This window comes from Ciona robusta, chromosome 1 (assembly GCF_009617815.1).
Source record: "Ciona robusta chromosome 1, ASM961781v2".
NCBI lineage: Eukaryota > Metazoa > Chordata > Ascidiacea > Phlebobranchia > Cionidae > Ciona > Ciona robusta.
Genome location: NC_143235.1, coordinates 6,340,142 through 6,350,870, shown reverse-complemented (window position 1 = coordinate 6,350,870; position 10,729 = coordinate 6,340,142). Strand labels below are relative to the sequence as shown.

Here is a 10,729-nt window from a genome sequence, read left to right as displayed (position 1 = left end):
TAGTGCCATGTTTTCCCAGTTTCTGTAAAACAAATGACATCATAAAAAGCAGGTCCTCTTATGCAATTTAAAAAAATGCGCCAAAGTGCGCCTGACAATGCCACCCCAACACCCTGTAATGAAATAGGTATTACTATGTTTGATTTTTATCATAGAAAGCATATTACTAAGTTTGATTTTTCTGTTATATATTATCTAATTTGTTGGGAGAACATAAGTCGGGCCAATACGGTGACTAAGCATGTTTTCGTGAATTTTAAGTTTATTTTTTACACGAACACCAGACTTTGTTTTTAAAAAAAATTTACAGAGAGTACTAGTTAGGCCCAAGTAACATTTTAAAACCAAAATTCACACTGATGACTCACTAAAGAATTGCCGTAACCTACATGAATAATTATAACAAGATAATGCAACTGTGTCAATTTAGGACGTATTACACCCAGAATTTAATTCAAAGCACTTTTGGAGTTTTTACAGGTAATTTTTGATACAAACATCAGACTTTTATAAAACAAAAATTATGCAGTACATCAGGAAAATCCATCGAAATTTTTTGACAAAAAATTTTTACTGACGAACAGCGGCAGAAATATCTCTTTACTGTTGTGTTGACAAGCAACAAAAGTTCACAATCAAAACAAATAAAACTTTTATCCACGCTAGTGAACAAATAAACAGCTAGAAATAACAGCTTAACCAAATTAACAGCTTTATATTGCAGTTATTTTGCTTCTAGGTTAAGTATATTTGCTTGTCCTTTTTATTTCGAACTTAATTTTAACATCTGAGCGGTATTCATTCTCAAACTCTATATACACTAAAATATATATATATTTGCCAATAATGTACATAATAGTGACGTCAGAGCATAACCATTAACCAGCAACTAGTGGCTTGCGATGGGCGAGGCGCGAATGGGATTTCTAAATCCAGTGTCAGGGGCGACGATTTTGGGCACGATTTTCAAATGTTCAAAACTCTAAAATCAGAGTCGTAGAAACACCGAGTAGTCCAATTGCCGTCTTTGTGTGTCCAAAATAGAACAAAAGTGGTGACTTTGGCAATCGGTTTAAACTAACTTGTTAGGTTTTGCTTGTGTTTTACTTTTGTGGGAAGGCGTGAAACAGCTTCTTTTTACATTACTAAACATTTTTTCGAAAAAATATATAAATTTAACCACATTAAATGACTAAAATGTCACAAATCAACCGCTTCTAGTTCTATTTTTAACTTTTTACGATACAGAAAACAAATAACACATGTTTTTTACACTTTTTAACCTTCAAATTTGTTTTTAAGCCCAAGTTCTTCTGTAATTTAGCGAAAAACATGCATTTTTCCTATACCCACGGTTTTATTTTGGACCCAAATTGCCGTTTAATTTGTCTTTTACGTAACAATGGGTTGGTCCAATCGGTATTTCTAGGGCCCCTTTAAATACCGCAGTACACCAGTGCCTCCAGTGCCTAGTGAAACTAATGTATCGCCACGTTTACGTTGTTTTGAACTAAACGAAATAATAAATGTTTATGACATCATAACACATATTAAAACGGTACAAGAGATACATGCAACCACCTCACCGTCAATGACGCACGTGTTTTTACATTTTACTGTTTTTGAAGCTCCATGTGACCACTGAGCAACGATGTCTGCACGTCAACTTTTTAATAAAACTATTCTGGCAATGATACGATTTTATTCCAACGTTTCGACGTCGTCTTCGTCATGCCAAATCCATTTACCCTAATGTAGGCGACCTTAATAGGACGTCGAAACGTTGGAATGAAATCGTATCATTGCCAGAATAGTTTTATTAAAAAGTTGACGTGCAGACATCGTTGCTCACTGGTCACATGGAGCTTCAAAAACAGTAAAATGTAAAAACACGTGCGTCATTGACGGTGAGGTGGTTATTTCGTTTAGTTCAAAACAACGTAAACGTGGCGATACATTAGTTTCACTAGGCACTGGTGTACTGCGGTATTTAAAGGGGTCCGTATTTCTATGGCTCTGCCTAAAATATGCTGCGAAGATATAAACCGAAACTACTCGCTGTATACAGAAGGAATATTTCAGTTTCTGCTTGATCATTGATTAGCTAAACAATAATTAAGTAGAAAACTGAAATGTTATACCGAAAGTATAATTGATTAGCTAAACAATGATCAATCAGAAAACTCATATCTAAAAAATACCTATAATTGCTACGACACTATACACACTAAAACAACCGATTTCGCTACCAAAACACTTATATTTACGCCCGTACAATTAAACCGAAAATCCAATCCAGGTACAACCAAACCAATAAACAAACTACTGAACCAACCGTTAACAAACTGAAAAGAAAAATGATGACTAATTGACAGTATTTACAGTCATATAAATAAATGCTGCCAAATTTTACTTTGGTATTATAAACGTCACAATGATAATTCCAACTAACGCAACAAAGGTTTTTGTGTTGTCATCAATTTTATTAAAGGGCCTAAACACACCACACGTCACTTTTATTTTTTATGGTAAATTCATAAAGCGACCGTTTTATTGATTCCAAAAATACTTTGCTTATTAAAATTGGTCCAGTATAGGCGGAGATATTCGTCCTCAAACAGTGATCTCTAGCGCTATCTTTTTTTTACTACGAGCTCCGTGATTGTGACGTAGGAACGTACTAGTCACGTGACTGATTCATTCGTAAAAGCGAAACCTGCGTTTTTTTTGTGCTTTTTTGCGTTTTTTTTGTTCTCTCGTTTTTCGCTGAAAACACTGCCTCTCGCCTTTCTGAATGAGAGCGGCCAAGCTTCAACAATTTTGTCACGTGGGTAGTACACTTCTCAATTTTTTTCGCCACGCAACTTTCAAATCAGTTTTTTGAATTTCACGGTGTTTGAGCTGGAATATCTTTGGTTATACAGAACCGATTAAAACAAGTAAGGTGTCGTTGGAATTAGAAAAACACACTCTATCGATTAAAGCGAAGTACATTTGGGGTGTGTTTAGGCCCTTTAAAATATTAGGCTCATTTTACATGTACAGTCAGTCCCGTAGTTTATATACAATATGTTTCATAAGAGATAAAAGTATAATTGAAATAAAGATGCAAAAAATTCAATATAGCTGTATATGCAACGGCGTATTTAGTTGTTGAAGTGGAACTGTTTTCACGAATGTCGTCATCGAGGGTCAAAGGTCAATGGAAACGATTTTTGCGGGGGAACGATTTTTTTCTGACACCGGATCTTTTTTCAAATAAAAGAAAAAGAAAGAAAACATTTAAGCCTGTTTTTAAATTTCTTACACATGCTAAATGATGAAGTGCCAATCCCTAATATGACGCAAATAATCGCCATGTGAAATGCTGTTATGTCGTAATTAGTTGCCAGGTCAAACAATTGCTATTATGATGGATGAACTCACGTGTGAATCCATACTATTTCGTAATAAACAGTCTACCTGCTAGCTAAGAAAAACAAATCTCAAATTTTGTGACAAAAATGGCTGGTGGTGGGCAACGTATAGAGTTTTAAATGTAGTTGTAGATCGTTGTGTTTTCATGCGGCGTAATTGTGAAAAATAAATGCCATTCACAGTACGCCTTCCCGTGTTTTATGTTGTAATTAGGAGGTTTTTCAAACCCAAAATACAACCGTAAAACATTTGGCCCCCACCAAAATTTTAGGCTGGCTACGCCCTTGTATTTATATATTGATGTTCGAACATTACTTGTTGTCGTTCAAACAATACCGATTGTTATGCCATAATATAATGTATAGGTAACATGTTAAAAACACATGGGACTATACAAAGAAGACGGAAAATTTTTTCCGCTAGAGGCGGTAATTATTTAAATTAAAAAATACGGAAAAACGAACAAAACAGCACTACAAAGTGTTAATAAGTGTAAAACAAATTAATTAAATAATGAAAATACCTTTCTAAATACATAAAACACTAGTAAGAACATATTTCCCACATTAGGTCGGTTATATACGCTCTTTCGTTGCGATTACTGTCGTCGAGTCTGTGGTGTAGCGGTTTGCGTGCGGTCGTAAACTCTCTTTGTTCCATTTTTACCGGATTCGAGTCCCGTACAGTGCAAAGTCCATAGAAATCAACCGTCATCTATTTTGACTTTGGAAATACTTAGCAATGTGTGCTTAAGTGTCCCATCTTCCCCCATTGTATTAGCACATTTTCTTGTTGTTTTCATCCCAAATTCATATTGACCCCTACTTATTTTCTTCATGTTTATTTCTCAGTTTTTAAAACTAGTTTATGAGACTAAATTAAATTGTAGGAATTTTTGAAGTTTCTTTTATGAATCCATGAAACTGGTTTAATTGTTTACAATCTTAACGGCGATTGCTCCAACCTAGTGGTCACTAATGGGTTGACCAAATTATTAGCAATACATCAAAAAATCTTTTCAAAAAATAATCACCAACAAAGTATAACCATAGTTGATGAGAATATTCTCATCAACTATGGTATAACATACATAGTGACTCGTAAGCTGGCACGAGTTAAACCCGTGTGATAACGACTGTCGTCGCGAGAATAAGCTAAGTTACATTCATTTATTCTTTGCTATGATTTAGCGAGCATTTAAAATTAGCACCTTACTTTGTCGCATTCTCCCCTGTTAAACTGTTTTCATTTAACATATTTTTTTTAATATTTAACAATGGTAATCGGCTTTGACGAAAGTCGTGATAATACTGTCGAATAATTCTGCAACATTAATTTTTTGGTTATTATTGAATGGAGGTCCGTAAAAAGAAAATTAAACTCTCGTCTGACAAAGTGTCCCATCTTCCCCATCCTACTATATACATTTCTAACAAACTGTTTGTTTGAACGTTTATAATTAAACTTATTAAATATTTAAACTTCCTAATCAAGCGTGGAAGTGTAAACATTAACCCACCAAATAACTTCACTGGCCTAATAAACTGGAATAGTTGGCGTAGTTTTTAAAATAAACAGCTAAAACTTTCTAACACCACTGTGAACCTTTCTTTTACAATGGAGACCAAGCGAAATGGGGACCGAGTTAGTGGTCACGTTAACAGAAAAAAGAATATATTCCGGTTTTAGGCAGTTGCGCGTTCTACTCTTTTTTCTATGATTTTATATGCTTGTGGACATTATGACATCACTAAGAAGCTCCACATGGTGGATTTGGTGCTGGGTTCTACTATCTACCAAATAATGTTAAGTATGTAATTATTGGCTGGAGGAACAAGTTACATAGTGTTACAACTGTAGTATATATATTTATTTAAACAATAATACCTTAATCACCACTGTCCAGCGCATTTAGGTTAATAAAAAAATCACTGCCACTTATCCCATCACATAACTTTAACCCAAGTATGAATGGATGCAACCCTACTGACATGCAAGCATGCTTAAGAACAGGATAAAAAACAATCCAAAATCTAAAACAATAAAGATCTTACACAGAATGAAAATGTAAGCGTAACGAAATTGTCATAGTAGAAACAATTAAACTATGGACTTTGTGAAACCCTGACGATTGAGGTAACTTTTTTGTAATACATTTTTCTTACATAGTAAAAATCTTTTACCTCGAGCCTTGAGCCATATAAAAAGTACAAAGTAAAACCTATAAAAGATATTAAGAGTTCGTTATTACTAAAATTTAAACGGTAACAATAATTTAATCACCTGAAGCAAGGATAAACCGATCAATTGACAAACAAGGCACCAACCATAACACACAGGTCCAACCAATGAAACATGGATGTCGCATGTTGTGATAAAAATTTTGAGCATACACAGTTTTGCTTGTCATAGGGCAACCAAATTCGTGGTGAAAATACTGAATCTAAACATCATGTATTCATCAATTACCTTTGTTCTTCATTACTGAATACCGAACTTACAAAGTTAAACATCATGTAAAAAATTGTCATTATGGTACAATATTTCTAATAACTGCTTATCCCTTAATTTCTAATAAATTATTCAATAACTGCCCTATATGGAACTGCTTAACATGAATATTTTTGGCCACATGGGGGAACCTAAATACAGTACTCTATACTGGTAAAACAGACGATGATTGGTACAGACCAGACAGCCCATACTCCAGAGAGTATATTTATCAGCTCGCCCAAGAACCTTTTTTTTTGTAATACAAAACAACCATACCAACCAAGTTGAAAAAGAATTGAGTACAAAATTCATATCTAATAGGAAAGCAGTAAAACATTTTACATCACATAAATATTAACTTATAACCTGCTTTAATCCGAAAAACTCTGATATGTCAAGAACATACATGATGCTTAAAATGAAGAACCAACTTATTGCATGAACAGTCTGACAAATAGTACTGATATATTGAAAGCTCATCAGATTCCACAATAATGGAAGAGTAGGCAGCAATGTCACCCACTGGTTCATTAAAATCTGTTTTAAAAATGGAATGTTAAAGTCATTATCCTGTTTTAATTTAATGTGTTTGGTAGCGCAAATACATCTCTTTTTAAGCGCCTATAAGCTGTGCACAAAAAAAACATAGCAAAAATGTACAAAAAGATTTTTCATTTTCTGTACATGTATACAATTTATTTAGAAAGTTAGCTATAATGCAGCATATATATAATAACTGCTAAAATTTACATCACACATGCTGAGCCACATTACCAAAAAGTTAAAATATAAAAACTTCTTACAACCCTTTTTTTGATTTGTTTAATTTTTGACAACAATGCTGCAATTGGCAGCCTCTTCGCGAATATATAGCATACGCCGCAATAACAACTTTCATTTACACGGTACGCATTGTTACCAAGAATAGAGTGTTTTGAAGTTGCCCTCAGACATCCTAATCTTTGTTACGCCTTGGTAGTAAATAATGCATCTATGATTTTAACGCAGAGGCTGCCTTTGCAACTTTAAAACTTAGTAACCATTGTGTTTACTATAAAACCTTGACTATAACATTTTTTCCGCGAAGGCAGAGTAGTTAATATGCATGTCAGCACGTGCCATTTGATTCTAACAAATATCACACAACAATGAATAAATCCTTAATTACAACCTGGTAGGGAAAACATTTGCTGCTGTTAAACCGTTAATGTAAGATGGTTATAATGTGGGTGTTCCAGGTCAAAAGAGCTGAGCTACAACAAGCTTTCATATATGTATTTTTGCAGCTTTCATATATGCATTTTTTAAATGATTTTTTTTACTGTGAACCATTGTTATTCCCAATTCCAAAGTTTGCCTTGCCCTAATTTTAGGAAGCAATGGAAACAGCTTGGATGCCGAACAGATAAGAAAATGAACAAATTTGATGCTTAAAATTTGAATTTTTTCCTTTATTTTGGAAAAAACACCGTGTCTCTAAAATGTTTAACAAATCATATACAGCAAAAGGTGGATACCTACTTTTCTGCTTTTAATGGTTGTAGATATATACAATAGGGTGGGGAAAGATGGGACACCTATTAGCTCTATTTTGTCATTTCATTTTGCAGTAAACAAAGAGCATTCAAAGAATTATAAAACTATATCCTCACGACTACCATAGAATGGTAATTACTAATTAGTGACCACTGAGTTGGAACAATCGACGGTAAGTGTCTTGCCCAAGGACACACATCTCCAGAATGATAGCAGTGACGACCCGTAAACCAATAAACCCATTACCTCTAGAGCAGCCACTTTGTAACGGAGTTGTAAAAAGCTAAAACTGCCCGCACTGTTGACGCTTATTTTAGGGCAACAGTTCCATGTATTTTAGAGCTACCCAAAAAACAATTGAACACCATTATGTTTTCACTGCGAGTTTTATAAAAAGTTAATAATGCAAAATAGTGTGTGTCTCTATCTACTTAACCCTGATAATTCAGGTAAAAAAACAACGGTTTAAACAATAACACTTGAAATATAAATCAACAATCTTTAAACTTACATTTAAAGTTAAACAGGTGGTAAAGTTGAATAGGGAACGATGTATAGGTGACAAACCCATACTTGACATTTTGAGTTTTAAATGCTTTGATGCACATATAGCATGATTACTTACAAACAACACCACCAAGAGTGCATTGCATACGATTCCATTCCATAAACTTATATCTGAAAACAAATATTTATATTATATATAAAACAGAATCAGCGTCTGAAAAACATGATTGTCAAAAACAACAAATCTAAATGCTGGAGTAAAAATAAAGTTGTGAAAATGCATGGGATTTTCCTTAAAAAAGTGTTTCTAAAATTTAACCGTTACTAGTAAAATTCAATTGAAAACTTAAACAAAACAAAATGTATTTTTTTCGGATTTGTTAAAATAAATGCTTCCTCTTGTAGAAAAAAAATAAGTATATATATATAAATATATTATATATAAAATTTTGGGTTTATGAATAGAGCACAACTAATTATTGATTTATTGATATATCTGGCATATATATATATATTTTTTAGTGATTTACCAATTATCGACAAGAGCATCTAGGGCTGCAAAAATATAGCCAGCGAAGTGCGTACACCAGAGTTAATGTGCAGCACTAACTTACTCATAAACATAAACTCATATACCTAATTGAGCCTATTACCATTGTATCGTGGTGTAAGATAATCAGCTAGGTCAAAACTTTGGCAGACATATATATATTTTGTTTTCATTACATAGGTAAACAGAAAAACGGTGCGTATAAAAGCTGCAATCGTTTGTAGTTTCTTAAGTCATAAATCTCTGACTTAAAATCAACTACAATAAGACTGTTTTAATATTTGTGACTAATTACCCTTGTGTTGCAATGTTTATCTGCATTTTGATGTCCCCGCGCTACAACCAAAAAAGTTGAAAACTAGTGTGCTGAATAATGTTTGGCCAGTGCGGCGCCGTGGCTAAGTGGTTTAGGCGCCTGCATCGGAACCAAAGTGTTCCCGATTCGATGCTCGACGGCAGTACTAACTTCCCAGTTGTTGGGGTAATGGGCCAAATCTGGCCTAAATCCCAGGTCCTTGACAAGGACCTCACCCACAAAGAATAGAAAAAATAGAACATATAATGTCTGGGGCTTGTTGTCTAAGCCTTCATGCGCTTCCAAACATACACACTACACATGATAAGACAATCCTTTATGTAATCGTGGAAAAGCAAACATTTAACCCTTTTTGAGCTACTACAGTCTAAAAAATGAACATTTCAACCGCCAATTAAAACTATGTAAACAGCTAATACGAATTGTTATGGCAACCTGGTAACCATTATCATATAATATTAATTATATCCTTACCTTTATAAACTTTTTTGTAGTTTAATAAACCGCTCACTTCGCTTGAAAGGAATAGAATTAACGTAAACATAGTTTTAAACGTATATGAGACGCTAGTTACCGAAACCAGAGCATATAAAACTGTTTTAGCACCCATCCCTGAAGCAGCAATTACCTGGGTGTATGTGAACACAGTACACTAACAAGCCATAAAATGAAGAAAAACTACATAAAACGCCATGGATTCTATTGACTCCAATAGTAAACGGGACCGCCTCACGAAAGCGTATAAGCGGCTAAAACTAATTTTTCGACGGCGGATGCTACGAATGTCTAAAATGTCAGTGTGCCGCAGTGTGCCGCAGTGTGCCGCAGTGTGCCGCAGTGTGCCGCAGTGTGCCGCAGTGTGCCGCAGTGTGCCGCAGTGTGCCGCAGTGTGCCGCAGTGTGCCGCAGTGTCGCAGTGTGCCGCAGTGTGCCGCAGTGTGCCGCAGTGTGTGCGCAGTGTGTGCGCAGTGTGCCGCAGTGTGCGCAGTGTATCACGACTGTACAGTTATCAACATACTACGGTGAGCCCAAACTAGTTTTCTGTTAACCATTAGGTTACACTTCAGAAACACTGCGGCACACTGCGGCACACTGCGGCACACTGCGGCACACTGCGGCACACTGCGCACACTGCGGACACTGCGGACACTGCGGCACACTGCGCCCACTGCGCCCACTGCGCCCACTGCGCACACTGCGGACACTGCGGCACACTGCGGCACACTGCGGCACACTGCGCACACTGCGGCACACTGCGGACACTGCGGCACACTGCGCACACTGCGACACACTGCGGCACACTGCGGCACACTACGCACACTGCGGCACACTGCGCACACTGCGGCACACTGCGCACACTGACAATTTAGAGGTACCGACGAATGCCGACTACTGAGCTATACATATATACCATAGATATCATATGATATCTATGGATATATACCTTATATAAGTTTTATATATGATATCTATGATACCGACACTAATTTACAGAAATAAACAAGAGATCACAGATATAATGCATGAGAACGGTATAAACTAATTAGCATAGTATTAATTAACTCTATTACTACAATGGTCGACTGAGATCGATCAAAAACAAATCAAAAGTAACCAAGAAAGTGGGTTTCAGTCGCCATTGGTGACTGTGAAGCAGTAGGTAGAATGCATTTATTCGTGTATTATAACTCATTAAACTTAAGACGTATAAGGATTGAAAGTTTGGTGAAGAATATGTGTAAATACGCTTTGTACAACTCCTGTACCATGTGTTGACATGTAAACTTACATTATAGTTAACGTTGTCGTCGCTTAAATACGTTTGCTTTGTGAATTTGGATCAACCGTAACCACGCAGTAATATATGTAATGTTAGAAGTTAATATCATTCATATTGTGGCGGCTTCATAA

The 10,729-nt window shown here is 35.5% G+C and overlaps 1 protein-coding gene across 1 annotated transcript; it reads right to left on the bottom strand.

Annotated features, from left to right (window-relative positions):
- Positions 1-5,265: 5,265 nt before the first annotated feature.
- Positions 5,266-9,619, bottom strand: LOC149741853 (nurim-like). Its single transcript, XM_089890962.1, has 5 exons — positions 9,294-9,619; positions 7,958-8,124; positions 6,277-6,447; positions 5,701-5,860; positions 5,266-5,638 (listed from the first exon to the last, which is right to left on the bottom strand). The coding sequence occupies exons 1-5, from the start codon at positions 9,427-9,429 to the stop codon at positions 5,523-5,525; spliced, it is 750 nt and encodes a 249-aa protein (XP_089747088.1). The 5' UTR covers positions 9,430-9,619; the 3' UTR covers positions 5,266-5,522.
- Positions 9,620-10,729: the final 1,110 nt, after the last annotated feature.

Excerpts from the sequence above, each read along its gene's own strand:
- LOC149741853 (XM_089890962.1), bottom strand. The coding sequence starts at position 9,429 with ATGGGTGCTAAAACAGTTTTATATGCTCTGGTTTCGGTAACTAGCGTC. Across the intron at positions 6,448-7,957 it reads CCACCTGTTTAACTTTAAAT|ATTTTAATGAACCAGTGGGT; the intron begins GTAAGTTTAAAG and ends TTTTTAAAACAG. Across the intron at positions 5,639-5,700 it reads TCGGTTTATCCTTGCTTCAG|GTTTTACTTTGTACTTTTTA; the intron begins GTGATTAAATTA and ends TATCTTTTATAG.